General features: G+C 46.9%; 1 protein-coding gene across 5 annotated transcripts in view; it reads right to left on the reverse strand.

The window, feature by feature from the left end:
• Positions 1 to 21,901, reverse strand: part of TANC1 (tetratricopeptide repeat, ankyrin repeat and coiled-coil containing 1) — a 254,013-nt gene that overhangs the window by 25,019 nt on the left and 207,093 nt on the right. For all 5 annotated transcript variants that reach the window (XM_061396071.1, XM_061396060.1, XM_061396081.1 and 2 more), the window contains 5 exons: positions 19,914 to 20,022; positions 18,530 to 18,652; positions 8,166 to 8,402; positions 6,209 to 6,394; positions 3,721 to 3,799 (listed from right to left, as the gene is read on the reverse strand). In XM_061396071.1, the coding sequence (XP_061252055.1) occupies positions 3,721 to 3,799; positions 6,209 to 6,394; positions 8,166 to 8,402; positions 18,530 to 18,652; positions 19,914 to 20,022 (734 nt within the window). The remainder of the gene's footprint in view (positions 1 to 3,720; positions 3,800 to 6,208; positions 6,395 to 8,165; positions 8,403 to 18,529; positions 18,653 to 19,913; positions 20,023 to 21,901) is intronic.

Here is a 21,901-nt window from a genome sequence, read left to right on the forward strand (position 1 = left end):
TCAGGGCTGGGAACGCTTTGCTTACAAAACAGGAGTATTCGCTGAAATAAAAGCGTTTCTATTCCCCTAAAGAGCAAGAGGTTCTGACTAGAGACAGACAGCAGGCTCACAGACTTGAGAGAGGCCTGGAGTTTGGGAGCACAGTTGCTCTGACAATTCACAGCAGCATGAGGTCACCAGTTAAGCATTTCTGATCATTTCATCAGGCTGATTCCCATCGAACACTGACAAGGGAACAGTAACTCACTTAGGTCAAGACTTCGTGGGAGCCAGCACTTGTTTGTCATGACTGTGGAATGCCTGAAGCAGACAACTTGAGCATCTGATGGGTTCTTGTCATGGTTCAGGCTGCCCAGAAACTACAGGATCAAGGCTGTTTGAACAAGGCTGTTTGTGTGAACGGGCCGGTGGCCTCGGCAGCCACACAGGCAGACCTGCTGGGTGGAGACGTACCCCAAGCCCACTCCAGGAGCTCCAAGCTTTCTCCTCACTCTTCTTCCACTGGAGTGAGTGTCACACTCTTTATTTGCATGAGAACAAGGGAAAGTGCTGAAGAGCTACAGGACTGATTTTGAAGGGCTGGATCTAAAAACCAAACAGACCAAACAGACATAAAAAGCAAAGGGCTCCAGAGGCTGGTGGAAAGGGAAACTTACACAAATCAGGCTCTCTGCTCTCCAAAACCAGGAGAGATACAGGTAGCTGAGCTCCAAGGGCGGCATAGCGCTGCATGGACACCATCAAAGCTGGGCAGGCGAGCCAGGAACAGACCATGGAGGCCCTGCAGGAACCCCCTCAGCTGGTATTTTAAATCCAAGTTGTTCATAGCTAATCTACACTGCATAGACTTGAATGAACTCTTGGGATCCTACCCTCAAGCTGCAGCCGGAGACAGAGAAGTTCCATTCTAGAGTGTTTTAGGCACAAAGCACCATTGACTACACCCAGGAATGAGGACCAAACCAGGAAGGAGAGCAACTGCTTTCATTCTGCGAGTCTTTAGCAATTAGAAGCAGCGCACAGAGCATGCAACCCACCCAGGCTGGGGGACCACCAGGTCAATGCTTGCTGAGAACAAGGACCGCGAGCTGCCCCATCGACTCAGGCTGTCATCACTGGGGCCGTCTCTTCCAGAAGGCATTTGGGGTCAGGTAATGTGGACCCTGTGTGGCTGAATCCCAAACACAGACCTCACAATCTGGGCAAGGCAGTACACATCTATGCAAAGCCCCATATATGCAGATGTTCCCTCACCTAAAACTTCCTCTGCAAGATTTCCAAGTGCTCCTCTGACAACCACTGACAACCTGATTTCCTCTGGAAATCAGGACGGTCTGTAGTGGCAGACATGGGTGGACATTTCTGAAAGAACACAGGAGAAAAATATCACACAGAAAAATGCAGAGCAGGCAAGACTGGTTTTACTGACATGCAGCCACAGAGTACAGCAGGGGCCTCTAAGCCTGAGAAATAGTGCTTAGCTTTCTCTTGGTTTAAATTTTTCCCAAAGCCTCTCTCACTCTCGGCTGAGGAAATTCACGTTTACTGCCTGCAGAGGAAAGCTATGACCTGCTTCTCAGGCTGCAGAGTGGTCTGAAGGTTATACACAAGGCTTTGCAAGGCAGAAGCTGAACCATTAGTCATCCTTTCACTGAGGCTGATGGGAGCCTGTAGTTTCTCTTCCATGCTTCTTCAGCCTACGACCTGGCAGATTCTCAAGGGGGAAGGAAGGAAGGTGCTTACTGAAACTCAGGACTGGTCATCTCGAGAAAAAACAGACCACACAAACAGAGCTCTCAAATGAAAGCCTTCTCTGCTTCTCTGGATATTTTTTTTTTTTGCCCAGAAAGAAAACACCCTTCTAATATTAAAGATCAGAGATTCTTATTGAGCTAAGTGCAGGGTGTTACAGGTACTGGCACTGACCCCCATCGTCATCACGGCTCCTCTCATTAGTGTCCCTGTGAGGCCGGCACTTAGACAGCTGCTTATGGTGATTCTCTATTTGTTCCGAGGCCACAGGGCCCCTGAAATCACCTGGGTGGACGTTTAGGAAAGGAGTGTCCTATCCTTCCCAGGTGGCGCAGTGGTAAAGAATCCGCCTGCCAGTGCAGGAGACGCAAGAGACTCGGGTTTGATCCCTGGATCAGGAAGATCTCCTGGAGAAGGGCATGGCAACCCACTCCAGTATTCTTGCCTGGAGAATCCCTTGGACAGAGGAGCCTGGCAGCCAACAGTCCATGGGGTCACAAGGAGTCAGACATAATTACTGGACTGAGCCTGAGCACACACCTGTGTGTGTCAAGTCACACACCCTCATGAAGCAATTTCTAGGCCCAACTGCCCCAGGGGTTCTGACCATAGGGAACACCTGGCCAAGACTGTCACATCTCATTCAATCTTCACCAGATCCTAGAAAGTAGGATTATTTACCTCATTTGACAAAGAGGCAAAGACCCTGCCTCCAGGCCCCAGAGGACAGGGACCTGGCCCTCTGAAGAAGCGCAAAGAAAGCCATGTGCTGGCCTGTGGGCTACCTTGAGGCCCACAGCACAACAGGAAGTGGTGGACACTTTCACCAAATATGGAGTAGCCCATACTGTTGAAATGACTGGGGAAAAGACTCCATAAGGAATTAAAGCCAATATTTACATCTACACACATGGACCCCAAGCACAATCTAAACCCGTCTGTGAGTCCTGCACTCTCCCTGAACCTAGCGGACACGCCACCACTCTCGCCCTTTACCACCACCCCGCTGCCGCCAGCCCACCACCCACATCACCACAACTAGCACTATAAGCCCCATGCATGCGCCTGGCAGCATCTACAGGGAAGTTGGGTTGGGGGGTTGACAGCAGAGAAAGGGCAGTGGGGAGGGAGTTGGGGGGCGAGCACCTGTGCTACCCATCAAGAAACTCTCTGAGGCTTTTCTTAAGTATGAGTTAGCTGAGGGACTCTACACACCACCGTTTGGTTTGTTAGGAAATAATTGAGAAGCAGTTGGAGATAAATCTGTGCAGGAGACATTGAAGTCATACACAGGACACAGCCTGGAAATGCATGTTAAACACCATTGGTTACATTTGGTAAACAGCAACTGATAAAGTCTCACACTTCTAAAACCAATTCAGTCAAATGGAAAATTTCAAAGCAGCCTTATTTATATTATTATTAACCTGACAAGTAGCCAACTCAGATCTTCCTGAAGATTTACTACAGTTCAATACACACAGCCCACACCAAAGGAAATGGACTCTGTAGCTGGTATTCAGTCTGTTGCGCAGGCTCCATGAGGACTGAGTCCTACTCTGGAGAAGGCAGGCCAGAGCCTTCCTCGCTGAGCACCTTGGATTCAGCTGAATACTGGGCTGCAAGTTCTGCGCTGCTCACGGTGCAGTCACAGGACGACCAGGTTGCTCAGGACATGAGAACACTCAGCGAGGTGGGAAGCACCGCCTTGTCTGGGTATTTCTAGCTGACATTCATCAGAGGCACAGGAACTGCTGGTCTAATTCAAAATGATTCAAATTGCACTTGCTTCTAGAAAAGTTTTACTCATCATTTGCGAAGTTTCAAAAGCTCTTAACTTCAAACGCTTTGTGATAACAATAGGCCCAGATGCATCCCATGTCATTCTTAAGACAACTAGGCCAAAATGGCGGCGAGGACATCAAGCAGCTACTTGGCCCCAACTACAAGCAGGGGAACCGTAATTACCTGTTTCTCCCCACAGCGTGTCGGTGCCATTGACGTCTATTTCATGTTCCTTTTCCAGTTCCAGCAAGCACTGGAGCACCTGTCACAAGTGGCAAGGTGATTTAATGAGTTTTCAAAGCCATATGCGCTTATTATATCCTGTGTATCAAAGGAGAGAACGTGTTGTTTTTTAACCATGATTATCTCATGCTGCACAAGGAGAGAGAATATAATGAAAATGGTTTTCCAGCATAATTCGTATGCTATTCACACTTTCACTTTGAGAAGAAAAAAAAAAAGTGAATTTCGGCAACACTGTTCAGGATTACTAGGTACTCAGAATTCTAATGAATTCCAACATGACCCAAATATGCCAGCCTCATCAACAAAGGACAGGGGAGATCATACAGAGTGCAGCTTCTGCATAAATCGCCAGAAGATGGTGAATCCCTTTCTTCACAAGGAAGGAAAATAAGGTGATGTATATACCTTTCAATAAAATAATGCTGCTTCAAATGCTTTTTCCACTCACATTATTCTTTCCCCTCTGTCAAACAGCAGGGTGGGTCACAGGGGTGGGGGCAGGGAGCCAGAAGTATCTGAGCCCTTAACCAGAGTCAGATCCACCCTGCTCTCCAGCATCCACCCTGCTCACCGGCAGCCATCTTCCAGCTCCCCAATCCACTCACAATAAGGGCCCCACATCCTAGTCAGAAAACCCGTGAATGTTACCTTACATGGGAAGAGGGGATTTGTAGATGTGACTGCGAATCTTGAAATGGGATGATTATCCTGAATTATCACAGCATATATTGTATACATACTTGATACGATCACAGCTGTTTATAAGAGGGACAGGAGGAACCAGGGCCAAGGGAAGGATGAGGTGAGATGACAGGAAGCACACTCTGAAGACAGAGGCAGGGCCTTAAGCCAAGGAGTGAGGTGGCTTCTAGAAGCTAGAGGAAAAAAAGAGAAAACACTCTTTTCTGAAGCCTCCAAAAGAAACACCGGCTTCCTGACCCAACTAAATTTCAGCCTTCTGACCTCCAGAACAGGCTGCTTCAAGCCACTGAAGCCTGCGGTCACTTACTACGACAGCATGCGGAAACTAACACGCCCCTCAAGGCCTGTGGTGAATGAGCCCTCCTCTGCCATGAAGCAGTGGCTGGCTATGCAGCTGCTTTCCCACGGCTCCTCACAGCCAGTTTCACAACAGCCTGAGACCAAGGTCACATCCAATGTGGCTTCGCTGTCCTTCCTAAGATGATTTTTCACCTTCTGGACCCATGCAGATTTAGGGAACAGTTTAAAAAGGAAAAGCATCCACATTCAAATATGTCGATTTAACATGTTCCCTCTGTATCTATGTAAACGGGTCTTTAAAAATATTTCTTTGTATTTTTAATCTAAAAAAAAATAAACCCACTATCTGGTAATGTTTAATACATTTTTATGAAATGTGCGCTTTGTTCATTTTTTATGAAAAAGAGTATTTTCTCCAAAACTAAAACATAGTTAACTTGACTAGCATTGTTATACAGTTCTATAAATTTCTTTTATGTCTGTCCTAAGAGAAGATAGCTTCTTTTTCTTATACGCTTCTGTATTCAACTTGCTGCAATATATTATCTTGGTTGAAATAGTGTACATGTGCATTTTTGACATTCTAAATGCCAACAATAAGCCAGCTAGCTTCGTGTATGTGTGTATCTGCTCCAGTGTCTTAAATGGTAAAAGTCAGCCAGCCAGCTTTGTACCCAAATTTACTTTGGTACATTTACATTTTACATTTGGTACATTTACATTTGGCACATTTACTTTGGTACAAAGTCATTGTGGGGAAGAATCTTAGAAACATTGGCAACTCTAATTGCCTGAAGACACTACAGAGTGAGAAATACACAGAAGAAAAAGGGTAAAATATTATTAACTTCACAGACACACGGGTCAGAAGATGACTACAAAATCTGCAAATCGAGGAATACTGACACCGGCCAGAAATAAGTGCTGGATGTAACTACTGCCTGAAGTTCTCCTTCAGTGCAGGAACCGTAGATGACAAGCATGCTTACATGCTACCAGAGCCTGTTCTATTTTAAACACCTCTATTTTTAAAAATCCTTTGAATACTCAAGAACAAGTTTAGAATTAGGATTCCATGTGATTATTGTTCAAAGACCACAAGGACAAGAGGATGAATCAAAGCGGGAAAAGGAGAGGAGAGCAGGACTAGAAGGTAAAAACAGAACAAGGAGGGAAGACAAGCAGCAGCAAGGCGGGGCAGAGAGCGCGTGCCCTGGAGGGGCTCCTTCCACTCGCAGGAAGGCTGTGGTAACCACAGAACACCTTTACACGTGGTGAGACCAACGGCTCTGTTTGGAAACCCTCATTTCCTTCATTCCTTCAGTGCATCACAAGCAGGTGACTTGGAAGAAGGTGAGTGGGAAGGGCCCAGACCCCCAGCTCCCGTTTTCCCAGGGAATGCCCTGGGAAAGGCCCCACTCACCGAGCCGTGGCCCATGCTGGCAGCCGCCGTCAGTGCCTGCTGCAAAGCTTGGCTCTTCCTCAGCGCGCCGGGCTGGGGCGGGCCCAACGACCACTCGCAGGTCAGCAGGTAGCGGAGAACGTCGCCGTGGCCCCTCAGTGCGCTGTGGACCAGCGCGCACTGGCCTTTCTTATCCAAGTGGTCCACCTGGGTGGGGAGCGGGGGCAGGAGCAGGGGAAGGTCACAGCTGAGCATCACTTTGTCACAGTGACCCACATGTGCTGTGAACAAACCCCACCCCACTGCAGATGTACGGGGTTCGTGTCCCAGTGTGTCTCTCTGGAGAGTCTCTGTCTGAATTACTGCAACTGATGCACTGTTCCAGGCCTCGAGTTCCCTCTGTAGATCTAGTGATCACAAGGCATCCTCTTCATGCCGTTCATGGAAGAAGGGAAGTGCTCCTGTTAAACCTTCCTAGTGGATTCATTACTGCTCACACTGCCCCTCCATTTCCACCTCCAGACCGTGGGCTGGCTTTATTCGGAGGCTAGCTTCGAGCTCTGTAGGAGGGGATGGAATCATACAGGTGGCTTATGAAGGCAGAACGTCTGGATCGAGGTGCAGAGCATCTTCAGAATTACAAGTGAGGCTGGACCCTAAGTCCTCTCCCAGCCCAAGACTCCCAGGCTTAGACAGGGCATGAAGTCTTATCTGCTGCCTCTTGGATCATTACGGGTATGCAGCCCTTGGTCACTGCCCCTTTGTGGCTGACCAGCCTTCCTGGCTTTGTGGCCACACTTGGCATGCTGGCACGACCTGGGTCACCTGCCTTCCCCAGTAAAATGCCGCTTGGAGTCCCTTCCTGCCCTTCCTTGTTCAGAGCTGGGTTTTCCTGTTTTGCTGGCTTTCCTGTTTCAGTGACTAAAGAACTGTTCTGCCCCCCAAATCATAGCTTGCCAAAGATTAAGGATACTGCACCCAAGTGACCAGGGTTGGGAAGAACAGGTTTTGTCTGCCCTCATACCTGCTCCCCAGAGAACTGGAAGCTCCAGTTCACTTCCTAGGGAGACAAAGGGCATGAAGAGGATGCCTTGTGATCACTAGATCTACAGAAGGAACTCTAGGCCTGGAACAGTGCATCAGTTGCAATAATTCAGACAGAGACTCTCCAGAGAGATACACTGGGACACGAACCCCATACATCTGTAGTGGGATGGGGCCAAAATGCTGTATTTTCAAGAGAAAAAAGCAAAAAGACTCCCATAGTTACTATAAGTCTAACGTCTTTTGTTGAACTTCAAAAAGCCTAACTATAAAGAAGAAAAACAAATACCAGCAATTTATTTCTATTGCTGTACAAAAGTACATTCTCCCTTCCCCAACAAAGTGCTTAAAATAAACAGAGTTTGCTGTAAACTTGGCACTGTTCTCATTCAACCTATTAACACTGACAGTCCTTGAGCAACTTGTTTAATATAGTTTATTCGCATTGTTTTAGGCACATGACTTCCAAGACCCACAGAATTCATTTATTATTATTATTTTAAAAGAAGACATAACATGAAATAAAAAGAAAGGAGAAAAAAAAAATCACATTTAAAACTTCAACTCATCCAGTGCAGAGTTAAATTCTGTGACAAGTTCCAAGGCAACACTTGCAGGCTTTTTACAGGATGGCCTTACTTGGGCCTCTAATGACCAGGAGCCTCCCCTCGGGCAGGATTAAGCAGAATAAGGGGTCTGAACAAAACACACGGCCCCCTCTCCCTCTCGAAGACAATATACTCCTATCACACATACCCACATCAGGGCACATCCCACACTGTAGCTCCACCCTTTCTGTTTATGTTCGTTGCAACTTGACAAAGTAGAGGCAGAAGGGAGCCTGGCCCAGCCAATGAGAATTCTACCAGCAATGGGAGACACTTCCCACCTCTGTGGCCCCCTTCAGCCCTCTTCGGGGAAGGCTGTCGCTTACCCTCGCCCCCTTCTTGGCCAGCAGACACACCAGCTTCATGTGACCTGCAGCGGCCGCGTAGCAGAGGGCAGTCATGCCGTTCTCCGACATGCCATCCAGGCAGGCGCCGAATTCCAGAAGCAGAGTGACCACTTCCTCGTGGCCGAGGTGAGACTGGACGCACAGGATCGGGGCGTTATTTAACACTTCGGTCCTGTAGTTCACGTTGGCCCCTCCTAAAATCAGGAGACGGCTCACCTGTTGGAGAATGTCCCCCAACAAGATTAATTTCTCATGAAGTTGGCGATCATAACAATGTTTGTGGAGAAGGGTGGTATCCTTAGTCCAGTGGTTCTCAAACATGAGTGTGCACTGGTATGACCTCACAGGCACTGAAGATGCACATTCTCGCTGGTGAGAATGCAGAATGGCACAGCTGCCTCGCGAAACAGTGTGGAGGTTTCTCAGGACCCAGCCATCCCACTCCAGGTACACGTCCAGAGGAAATGAGATCAGAATCTCAGTGAGATACCCGCACTGCTGTGTGATGGAAGCACTATTCACAATCGCTAAGAGTTGCAGGCAAACTAAAAGGTCAACAGACGAGTGGACAGACAAAAGTGGTATGTACATACACTGGCATATCACTCAGCTTTCAAAAGGAAGGAAACCCTGCCCCATGTGACAACACAGATGAACCCTGAGAACACGGCTCACTCAATCACGTCTGACTCTTTGTGACTCCACAGACCATAGCCCACCAGGCTCCTCTGTCCATGGAATTTTCCAGGAGAGAATACCAGGGTGGGTTGCCATTTCCTGCACCAGGGGATCTGCCAGGCCCAGAGATCACACCTGCATCTCCTGCATTGGCAGGTAGATTTTTACCACTGAGTCACCAGAGAAGCTATTGAGAACACTGAAAGTGAAAGTGAAATCGCTCAGTCATATCTGACTCTTTGTGACCCCATGGACTGTAGCCTACCAGGCTTCTCAGTCCTTGGGATTTTCCAGGCAAGGGACTGGAGTGGGTTGCCATTTCCTTCTCCAGGGGACCTTCCCAACCCAGGGATCGAACCCAGGTCTCCCACATTGTAGGCAGACGCTTTACCCTCTGAGCCACCAGGGAAGCCCATAAGCCAACCATAAAGAGACAAATGCTGTATGACTTCACTAAATATAAGGGACAAACTCACAAAGATAGAAAGTAGGATGGTGGCTTCCAGGGCCTGGGAGAAGGCGGGGGAAACAAGACCTGTTTAATAGGTATGGAGATTTCGTTTTATTGTAGAGTTTTATTACTGCACAATAATATGAATATATTTAACACCGATTTCTACCTTTAAAAATAGTTAAGATGATACATTTTATGATGTGTTTTATCACAATTAAAAAACAAAAATTTAGAAATGTCTATTCTCTGGACTCAGACCTCTGGATTCAGTAGGTCTGGCGGCAGTGGGAGTGCGGTCTAAGAGTGTGCCTGTTTACTGAACTCCCCCCAGGTGATAGAGATGCTGTTGGTCTAGGGATCACATTTTGAAAACCACTGTCTGATCCAAATATAAACAGAAAATTCATTTTGGGGGACAATGAAATAATCATCACGGGATTAAATAATTAACAGTGAGATAATAAAGCCAAAAATAAGAGCATACAGTTTTTTCTTTATAATGAATTGTACTTGCAAGAAAGAGCAGAATACGTAAAAATGCTCATATGCTGGGACTATCAGCAGCACAAAACTCCTAGAAAAGCATCTGCTTTTCTGACTAATTGCTACATATCCACCACCCACTGAATGCCTTGGATCCAGATATAAAAGGAAATTCATTATCTATAGGTTTTAAAATAAAATCATTGAATACTTTATGTGAGTTATAGCTATACTAATATTTTCTTCAAATCTCCAGATCATTGGAAAAACGACACTCCATTAACACCTATTAAGATGCCCACTGCGTTTCTTCAAACAGTCCCTTTCAATGGTCCTGATCACATCAGTCACCCCCTGACAGACTCTGGCCGCCTCCGGCTGCCCATTAGGTATGAAAACCACAGAGACTGCATCTCTTATCTGACCAGAGACACATGGGATCATTAGAGGATAGAGAAAGATGACAAGGAATATAAAATGTGAGGCATTTCAATGATACGGTGCCCACAAGAGTAGCTAACAGAATATTTACAAAGTGATAAATTATTATTCTGGTGGTGACACCACACCTCAGAACAGTGATACCATACAGACTGGTTAGAAGCCAGAGTGTAAAACCTGCAGACTCGCTGGCTGCCACTGAAGCCTGAGCCTTGGGTGACCCAGCCCTTCAGCTGCTTCTCTGACCTCCTCTACCAGCACTCTTCCCTCACTTACCGACCACCCCACTACCCCTCAAAGGTGACCACACTGGGTCTAATGCTTGTCCCATAACAAGGGCAGGCAGGACCCCAGCTCCGGGTCTTCCCCTCTCTCCCGTATAGATCCCTCTGCCAGGAATAAATTCCCTTTCCATAGATACACATGACAAAGGATCACTTCACTGAGTGCCTGCTTCAACGCCAGGGAGAAGTGCCCCCAGTCTATACAGAATGCTCCCAGCCCTCCCCTATGCACACACCCCCACATCATCCACACACACCAACCCTGAGCACCACCATCTACCCCGCACACTCCATTTCCCATTTGGCCTACGGCACAAGACACTGGTTCTAAGACACAGAAGTTCACAGATAAGAGGGGTAAACAAAGCCCCTCTATGGGTGAGGATGGCCCACAAGTCAGTTCCTTCCCACTATTAGGACCATCACTTATAATTAAGGAAGGACCTCTTCAAGTGGGGGGAGGGGGGAGATAAATTAGGAATCTGGGGTGAGCAGATATACATTACTATATATAAAACAGATGAACAACAGGACCTGTACTGCACAGCACAGGGAACCACACTCAATATTTTGGAACAACCTGTAAGGGAGAAGAATCTAAAAAAGAGTGTATGTGTGTGTAAGGGAGTATGTGTGTATAAACTGAACCACTTTGCTGTGCATCTGAAACTATCTGTAAGGGAGAAGAATCTAAACAAGAGTGTGTGTGTGTGTGTGTGTGTGTGTGTAAGGGAGTGTGTGTGTGTAAGGGAGTGTGTGTGTGTAAGGGAGTGTGTGTGTAAGGGAGTGTGTGTGTGTAAACTGAACCACTTTGCTGTGCATCTGAAACTATCTGTAAGGGAGAAGAATCTAAAAAAGAGTGTGTGTGTGTGTGTGTGTGTGTGTGTGTGTAAAGGAGTATGTGTGTGTAAACTGAACCACTTTGCTGTGCATCTGAAACTATCTCTAAGGGAGAAGAATCTAAAAAAGAATGTGTGTGTGTGTGTCTAAGGGAGTGTGTGTGTAAACTGAACCACTCTGCTGTGCCTCTGAAACTATCTGTAAGGGAGAAGAATCTAAAAAATGTGTGTGTGTTTGTGTGTGTGTAAGGTCCGTCTAGTCAAGGCTACGGTTTTTCCAGTGGTCATGTATGGATGTGAGAGTTGGACTGTGAAGAAAGCTGAGCACTGAAGAATTGATGCTTTTGAACTGTGGTGTTGGAGAAGACTCTTGAGAGTCCCTTGGACTGAAGGAGATCCAACCAGTCCATTCTGAAGGAGATCAGCCCCGGGATTTCTTTGGAAGGAATGATGCTAAAGCTGAAACTCAAGTACTTTGGCCATCTCATTCGAGGAGTTGACTCATTGGAAAAGACTTTGATGCTGGGAGGGATTGGGGGCAGGAGGAGAAGGGGACGACAGAGGATGAGATGGCTGGATGGCATCACCGACTCGATGGACATGAGTCTGGGTGAACTCCAGGAGTTGGTGATGGACAGGGAGGCCTGGCGTGCTGCGATTCATGGGGTCGCAAAGAGTCAGACACAACTGAGGAACTGAACTGAACTGAAGGGAGAAGAATGTGTGTGTGTGTTTATGTGTGTGTGTGTGTGTGTGTGTGTGTAAACTGAACCACTCTACCGTGCATCTGAAACTAACGCAACAGTATAAATCAATACTTCCAAAAAAAAAAAAAGCACACTTGTGCCCAAGCAACTAGACCCATGTCATCATTCACAGAGTCACAGGGGGAGGACCATCTTTCAACTTCACCAGGTCAACAACAACCCAGCCCCCAGCTGCCAACCAGCACATGTGGACAGAAGGGCAGAAAATACAGAGAGGAGAAATCAGGAGAGGTGTCCCTGTCCCCACAGTGCCACGGGACACAACCTTGGGCAAACCCATCCCCACCGAGCCTGCTCTACAGCCTTAAGCGGTTTGCTCCTAAAAACAGCACCAGACTCAAGCAGGACTTTAAAGCATTTTAAAAGGGTAAGTGCCCAACAAAAGTCGGGGTTTTTGAGAAAATGACTTCCCTCTGAGTAACCACCAACAGTGTGGCAGGAATACGACAATGCTGCTGGCGCAGTAGGGGTTTTATTGAGGCCCAAGAAATGAGTTCTTAGGTGAGAATAATACAGAGCAGAACCTGAACAGCTTTTCAAAATTTTCAAAATACACACACCAGGGCCTTCACTGCTGGTCTAATGGTTAAGAATCCATCTTCCAATGCAGGGGACTGAGTTCGATCTCTGGTCAGAGAACTAAGATCCTGCAAGCCGGGGGGCGCTAAGCCCACCTGCAACTAACTACTGAGCCCGTGCATCACAACCAGAGAGAAGCCTGCACACCAGAATGAAGAGCACACGCTGCCGCAACCAAGATCTGACGCAGCCAAAACAAACTAAATATTAAACAAGATCAAAGCGGGGGCATCATTTACCAACATCACAGAAATAAAAAAGATTTAAAACACACATACACACACACACACACACACACACACTAACACTGATGGGCCCACTGGACTCTGGTCACCAAAGGACAGGCAGAAACTGCTTGTAGATTCGCAGGGTGACTTTGATCACCAGTTAGTTACCCTCTCTCTCCCCTCTCCCATCAATCCCATTCCCTCTTGAGATTCATGGGCCTAAAAGAACAAGATGATGGATTAAAGAGTCTGAGTTCTCAATCAGCCTCTTAACTAACTTGCTGTGTGATTTTCAGAAAATTACTCAACCTCTCTGTGATTCAGGTGCTGTCTCAGGAGATGACAGTACACTACCCCATTCTACTGGACAGAAACTCTTCTAAGAACATTGGAAGATGTCGCCTCAGTGATGTCTTGCATAATACTATGTAAGAAAAGTCTTATGGAAGGTCTGTGCACAGAGGCAGAACTTTCCTAAAGGCATTTGTTATCAATTCTCTATTTGCTTCTTGGGAAAAACATTTCCTTTGCTGGTGCGATGCTGTGGGTATTTTTACCACTTACCCTCCCTCAACAGTCTGTGATCTTCTCCAAACCCACGCTTCTGAACCCTGCTGCTCGGTGAAACCACCAGGGAGCTTGCAAGTTTCCAAAGCACCTGCCCCACCCTTGGAGATTCTGACTAGGCTGGGGCCTGGGGCTCCCAGGTGGTTCCAGCTGGCAGCCGCGGCTGTAAACACACCAGGTGAGGAGCGCACCTGTGGAGGGAGCGTGGGCTTGCTCCGTGCCAGGCACTCTTCCCGCCGTGGGATCTGGGCACCTATCACTACCCTCACCCGAAAGGTGAAAATAAAAACAGTTGCACTTCCTTGGGTTGTTGTGAAGATTAAAAATGAACATGCCACACACACAAAGCACTTAGCACAGCCCTGAGCATCCTATAAGTGCTGAATAAATATTACTTGCTATTGTGATAATCACTTTTGGGGGGGAAAAAAAATGAAAGTGTTAGTCTCTTGGTCGTGTCCGACTCTGAGACCCTGTGGACTGTAGCCCGCCAGGTTCCCCTGTTCCTGGGATTCTCTAGGCAAGAATACTGGAGTGGGTTGCAATTTCCTGCTCCAGGGGATCTCCCCAACCCAGGGATTGAAACCAGGTGTCCTGTATTGTAGGCAGATTCTTTACCATCTGAGCAACCAGGGAAGATTAATGGATCTTTAAAAGAGACAAGGGCCCCAGTCTCTGACCCTCAGAAGGCACAGGAGGGTGCTCTGCCCCCAGAAACTGGCTGACCCAGAGGGCCTGTCCCTCTGCCCCCACCGCGCCAGGGCTGCTCATCAGCACAGGCAGCAAGGAGACCTCATGCTCCTCTGAGGGCAGGTGTGGGCCCATCAGAGCCTGTGGGCAGCTCCCCTTCACCACCACCACCAGGCACATGCACAAGTTCTCAAGTGCTTTCCGGAGAATCTCAGTGTCCAGAAAGAAGGTGAAAAGCAACTAAAAATAACTCACTTGACCATATAATAAATGCCAAGTCTTCTCCCAAGAGCTTCAACATCTCAGTGAGGTGTCCCCTCACTCTACGATGCAGGTTCTTTAGTGACCTTCACTTCACAGGTGAGCAAACTGAGGCTCAGAGCAGGTAAGGCAGAGATTAGGCCCGGGCACAACACTAACTACTATCTTATCACAGTCCAGCAGCTGAAGCAGCAGCTCTGGCTAAGACTACTCGGCATTCGGGGAAGCAGAAAAATGGTTCTTTCTGTATATTTTTTCCCAACTACATGGAAATCTTCTGGTCACCACCACCATGAAGCTCTCCCTTTAACAACTGGAAATGGCAATATTACCTATACACACCTCTGGATCGGATGAATGCAAGAAAATGAAAAAGAGTAGGGTGGTAGGTAAAATGACGTGATCATGAAGAACAGAAGAGGTTCTGTCCAGCATGTGGTAAAGTGGGAGGCTCGGTTTTCTCACTGGAGGTTTTCATCAGTACAACTGGTGTAAATAAATGCGTGTTTCCCAATAATTATGCAAAATACAACTGCATCCTTTCAGCCAGGGAAGTTAGGCCAAGGTCCACACCTAACTCCTGTCTCCTCCCCTCCCTGCCTCCAGCTGTGAGAAGAATCACAATCTTAATTCCCTTGAGTCCACAGCCTTAGGAAGCCTGTGGCTGGCAGCCAGCCCAATGGAACTATGTGAGCAAAACAACCAACTGAACCGAAGCCTGGGGGCCCTGGTGGCAAGGACCCCAGAGGGCCAGCCAGAGCTCAGGCTGGCATCAGCCTGGCCTGGCTATGGTAGATCACATTGTTAGAAATCACGGGCATGCCACCAAAATTAAAATTCAACTACCAAGTAATTACTCCAGAGCAAGTAGCTTTAATTTACCAAAGTGGCAAACTGCAATTATTGCTCAAAATGACATCCTTTCCTGTATGACAACATTTAATACTCTCTGAAAAAAAATTCCTTAATTGCATGCATAATTTTAAATTACTGTAATTTGTTCAAGATTCTGTGAAAAATCACCCCCACCTTTTTTCGAAAGACAAAAGAAACAGAAGGATAATAGAAAGTCTTAAAGTTCTGTGACTAAGTTATACAATTTGGGGGGATAATGTTAGATGTAGACTACACTGGAATTTTATAAAACAAAGTAAAGATGAATAACTTTTAAAATAGAAAATATGTTAAAGAGGAAAGTTTATAATCCCAGGCGGGTCAAGCTCATTACACTATTACATGGTACCTTTTAATTTATTGTCTTAAAAACTCATATTCAACAGAGTATAACGTTTCCCATTTACTTTTCTCCACATTAAAATAACTTTTGTACCCATAATTCATTAAAACAGTGAAAACAGATACTTCCATTTTAATTTTTCTTTCTTTGTTCCTTGCCATCATTACAGAATTTTACTAATTATGGAGAAGCCAAAAGATATACTTTCAGCTGAAATAAGAGATGAAACTATTACAATAAACTCAGTTCCAGTTTCTATAACAAGTAAAACAAAAACTCGAAACACAATTTCTTCATCACGTGAAATATGTCCTTGGCACATTCTCTTTTTTCAGAGTAACTCTATCTAGAAAGGAAGTGCTCCTTTTGACTAGAAGCAGCTTAGAGCTGCTGCTAAGTCACTTCAGTCGTGTCCAACTCTGTGCGACCCCATAGACAGCAGCCCACCAGGCTCCCCTGTCCCTGGGACTCTCCAGGCAAGAACACTGGAGTGGGTTGCCATTTCCTTCTCCAATGCATGAAGGTGAAAAGTGAAAGTGAAGTCTCTCAGTCCTGTCCGACTGTGAGCGACCCCATGGACTATAGCCTACCGGGCTCCTCCGTCCATGGGATTTTCCAGGCAAGAGTACTGGAGTGGGGTGCCATTGCCTTCTCCGAGCTTAGAGCTAGTGCTCCTTAATTACAAAAGCGGCTTCCCTGTCTTCACCCCATGAAACTTGCACATGGCTTCAGTCAGGACACAACCCTCAAGTCTACCCCTCTGCAGAGCGCAGGTTGGACACAGGGGTTCCTGGGAGCAGTTCTCCAGGGCTGCTCTGCTTCCAGATGCCCTGTCCAGGGGTGAGCCCAGCCGAAATCCAATAGGCCCTCTGCCTCTCAAGACTGGAGCCCCAACAGCACTGAGTCCACCTACACTTTTGCATTTGTAAAGACCTTGTCTGAATCCACCAGGGGGGTGGTGGCCTTTCTCTAACCAATACCCAAGCTCTGTACTGGGCGGTAGGCCTGTGGGCGAGCCGCTCCAGGGTCAGAGCCCTGCTGGGTCCTTCCTGACACCCAGGCTCCTTTGTTACACTCTCCACTTCTAAAGACCAGCAAGGAGGGATGTCATGTACCCCACGGGACCAAAGCCAATAGTAATTTAGTTTATTTCAAAGTTTCTAAGACAGTAGATCTGAAGTTTTCACTGTAAGAAAAAATTTATAACCACATGTGGTGATATTTGTTAACGAGACCTTTTGTGCTATAAAAACAAGTATCACATCATTAGGCTGTTCATCTAAAATCTACATCAACTATACTTCCGTTGAAAAAAGAGAGAAAAAAAAATAAGGAAATACAGCCTGCTCTCTGTATTAGTAGGTTCTGTATCTGTGAATTCAACCAACCACAGATTAAAACTATTTGAAAATAAAACTCTCCATAAAGTTGCAAAAAAGCAAAACTTGAATTTGCTGTGTGCAACTCTTTATATAGTCTTTGTATTATATTAGATATTAGAAGCACTCTAGAGATGATCTAAAGTATATGGGAGGATATGCGTAGGTTATATTCAAATACTGTGCCCTTATATATGGGACTTGAGCATCCTTGGATTGAGGTGTCTGTGGAAGGACCTGGAATGAATCCAAGGGACTATTATACATCAGGAAAGCAGGGAAGGGAGAAGAGGGGGCAGTGCTCTGCAAGGCCTCGATCCCCAGACACACGTCCAAGGTGGGGTGCTGAGGGTGGGACATGTTGACAATAGGGGAGAAGAGACATAGAGGTTCCCCCGGGCCTGGAGAGGGTGTGGGGACAAGACTCTTCCATGGCACCATCTCAGGGGCATGTGGGTTTAATGAACCAAAGTGAGAAGAAGAAAAAGATTCTTGGAAAATTCTAGGGATACCCTTGACCACCTGGTGACAATGTTAGGCCATCCTTGGGCTACTAACAAGAGAACAGGTATGACTTTTCATAGCATTGACTGAAGGGGAGATCCTGGCTACCCGGGAAACGATGTCAGAGCTTTTGAAGGCAGCCAACACATCAGGGCCTGGGGCTCAAAGGCCTGGAGTCTAGCAGCTATGTCAAGCAGGTAAGAAATATAAATGTGAAGACAATTACAATCTCATCTTACTTTGCACTGGGAAGATGGTTATAAACAACTATAATGTTAAGTCAGGAGTTCCCACACGCCATGGGAGTTAACCCCTCTTTGCTGCCCTAAGCAGAAACTTGGCCTCTGTGTGCTTTAGATTCTTAGACTGCATTAACGGAGGAGGGAAAAATCTACTCTGAAAAGCTCAGCAAAATACTGTGAAATATTAGCCACTGATGGGGAGTGAGGAAGCCCTTGGTTCAGCAGCAGGCAGACCCTGATATACTTTCCGAGGTCATAAATACATGTGTGTACAAATCTTTAATAAAGTTTTCCTCTTTAAAGTGACCAACCCTTTGCCTCTCATCAGGGCTTAATTTCCTAAGAACCGTAAAGAGATAGTCCAGATTAGAAGCTAGGATGCTTTAAAAGTCCATTTTCCCTGGAAATTCCCCTCTGACCTCTGCTTTCCTTTGTGAACTGTTTCCCTTATCTCATCTACTCTGAAACAGTCACCATGAGTTCACATAGCAGCTCCTGACCACCCACATCTTGCTGCCTCAGCAAAAGCCATACTTGTGGAAGAGAACCGGCAATGGAGCAGTCACGTCCATGTGCTTCACACCCGGAAAACCGCCTCTTTAGAAGCATCCCAGCCTCCTTTGCCCACAACCCAGGGCAGGGGAGAGCAGGACCACTGATGCAACAGTGGTCAGGCGGGGACTCTGGCTCCCTGGGCAGAGGGCAGCTCACCTTCACATTGGGGGTGTAGAGATTCCTGAGAGAGGCCAGGGCCGCGGACAGCCCCTCGGTGCTGTACCCGATCCACAGGGCCTGGAGGTGGCTTGAAGAGATTCCTGTCTTCTTGCTGAGGCCCTGGGAAAAAACAGCAGCAAATCAGCTTCAACATCTCCTCTCCCACATGCAGCATGGGTCTGAAGCGGGTGAACGTCCCCACTGAACACGAGGCAAAGGCTGTGTGCCCAGAAAAAGGCTCGGACCTGTAAGCATTCCCGTCCTAAAACCAAGGGTCAAGGAACCAGCCTGCCTTTGCTACAGTAACTGTCTGCCTGGCGGAAAGGATGGCAGTTGAGGGAAAAGTTTCTCTTTATAGAGGTTCTCTAATCAATTAAAGGAAGAATAAATGTTAGAATATCACCATTTATAGTCCTTAACGAAGGAAGAGGCCAGTCGTGGCTGATGGCCTCCCACCAAGCACACGAGGTGTTCTGACCCAGAAACCTCATACAGACTCACAGAGCATTTTAACTCTCCAGGCAGACCTCAAAGATACTGCAGGTTTGGTTCCAGACCACAGCAACAACATGAGTCATGCAATTTTTCTGGTTTCCTGGTGCACTTGAAAGCTTTATGTTTACATGATACTGTAGTCTATTCAGTGTGCAATAGCACTGTCTAAAAAAATGTATTAATACATACCTTAATTGTAAAATATTTTATTGCTAAAAAATGCCAACCAACATCTGAGACTTCAATAAGTTGTACTAGTAACATCAAAGATTGCCAATCACAGAACACCATAAGCAGTAACAAAGCAGAAGTCTGAAATATTGCAAGAATTTTCCAAAATATGACACAGAGACATGAAGTAAGCAAATGCTATTGGAAAAATGGTGCCAAAAGTCTAGTTCAATGCAGGGGTGGCACAAACCTTCAATTTGTAAGAAAAAATACAATTATTTGCAAAGCACAATAAAGCAAAAATGCAGCATAACAGGTTTACCTGTATAAAGTAATTACGATATGGAGGGGGACTGGTAAGGGAGGAATCAAACCTGAACCTGATTAAACTGCTCAAAATAACTACCAAAGAATAAAAAATCCAGAGGAAAAAGGAACAAGTTAAACTAGGCCACAAGAAACAAGCACACCATCAGAAAATCCAGGTGGTAGGAAACTGCAGAGGTCACATAACTTAGCCTCTTCCGTAACTATTTAACAAGGAAACAAAGGGGAATGAATGAAGTGGAAACTTGATTTAGAGGGTGGAAATGTGAGAACAATGGTTACTTTCAGGCAGGGGCCGTGTCTGGAATGGGGCTCACAAAGTTGTCTCCAGAACCAAAACCTCAATGCGGCACCAATGAAACCCTCCCTCCAGCGGTGTGGGGCTCACCTTGAAAATGTGTGCCTTCAGGATGTGATGGCCAAGCTCCATGGTCTGCTGGCGGTTCAGCTTGCCCTCCTGTCGCGAGAACATGAACGCCAGCAGAGCGTGCCCGTTCCTAGGACGAGAAACACAAAGGCTGGTAACCAAAGACCCCAGTGCACCTCCCTGCAGGCCCTTGGGGTGAACATCACCAAACGACCCCTGAACTCTCCTGCTGGTGTCTCAGCATCACCGTATGAGATGGGTGGAAAGCTGCTTTTTCACAGAGGATACCAATGTTGTTTACTCCTTACGTCATCTTCTCGGGACTCCCCTATCTCTGTGGAGTCACTCAGAGAGAAGCCCCAGGACAGGGCAAGTCTTTGTGGAACCACCCACTCTGTGTTCATCGGCCATCACTCTCATTTAAGTCTTTCACAAAAACACAAACTCCATGAGACTAAGGGTCTTGTCTAAGTCACAGCTTGGTCACAATACCTAGCAAATGCCCAAGACTCAGTAAGAACCCAAATATGCATTTCTTGGATGGATGGACAGATGAAGGACAGATATGTGCAAATGGACAGATGGAGCAGAACCATACTGGACCTGACCCTAGGCCTCCTGTCAGTACAATCACCACTGAGGGCAGACCTGGGCCAAAGGACAAGACCTTACCATGGGAAGGAAAGCAAAACCAGGCTGCACGCAGAAATAGCTCATAATCAGAAAACAACTAGCATTTTAGGCTCGAAAGGAACACAGCTCCTTGTAGGGGTAAGAAAGCTAAGCTGTGTAAGTGTGTTTGCCATGTCTGGGCACAGGGCGGACATCAACTGGCGCCACCAATTAATCCCCTACCAGCCCTCTCATGAAGGAGCCACTTATCCACTTTCCCCTCCATGTCTGTAGAACTTATTCCGTCTCCCATGGACTCCATGCCTTCCTCTAGGCCAGTCTGGAAAACATGCTAAGGGCTGCTTACTCCAGCAGCAGTGACTGCTGCACGAGGTGAATCATTTTCATTTCTATTAACCTGACACCTGTGAAATTTTGTTCTGCTGAGAAAAGGCAGCTAGTTGTAGAGAAAAAGATCAACACTGTGAAAAAGAAAAGCATTCTTCTAAATGTGTTTCCTAGTCATTGCTGATCTAGAGGATTAAAAGCATGCATCACTTAAATCATATTTATCTATCCAGATGCTTGCCTGTTTCTCAATTATACATCATGTTACAGATGAGGAAACCAGGGCAGGTGGAAACCACAGGACTCTTTTTCATCCTACAGGAGAAGGTGTGACACGTAACCACCCACTGCCGCTGAGTCTCCCACTTACTGTCTTGTAAGGGTCTGGAGCACGTGCCCTGTGCTCCCTTGCACACACCACCTCCCAGACCTCACGCTTCGGCTCCCCTTCTCACAGGAGCACCTCCCCTGCCCCCAGGGAAACCCCTCTCTGCCGTCTCCCAGTGCGCCACGCCATCCCTGGCCCACATCAATGGGCTAGTCCCACATGACTCTGATCAGGGCCAGTCTCCCCACCACCGGCTCAGCCACCCTCAGTCTCCCAGTCTGCTAGCTCTGTGGCCATGCCAGCTGCGACCACCACAAAACCTGCTAAGTACTGTGGTTGGCTGGCCCTGGTGGGTGATGACCACCCACCCTTCAGTGGTTGGGCCAAAGGTGTCCGGTGCACTCAGCTAAGCGCGTGGCTTCCCACCTCTCTGAGGAAACAATTCACCACACAGTCACTGGGTACCCGAGCTCCTCTACACTGAATACACCTTTACATCCTTCCTTCCTAAGATCACATGCCTCCTTCCAAGTCTACCCACACTTACTGTCCATTTCCCAAAGCTTACACATATCCAGCCTTTTATCACGTGCCAGATGCAGAAAAAGTAACTAAGTTATTTTATTAACCTGTTTGACCCTGTGAATCATGAAGTATCATGATTCCAAACTGGTGTGCTTGGGGGAAACAGAGGCCTGTACAGGAAATGATGGGCCCAAAT

This window comes from Bos javanicus, chromosome 2 (assembly GCF_032452875.1).
Source record: "Bos javanicus breed banteng chromosome 2, ARS-OSU_banteng_1.0, whole genome shotgun sequence".
Taxonomy (NCBI): domain Eukaryota; kingdom Metazoa; phylum Chordata; class Mammalia; order Artiodactyla; family Bovidae; genus Bos; species Bos javanicus.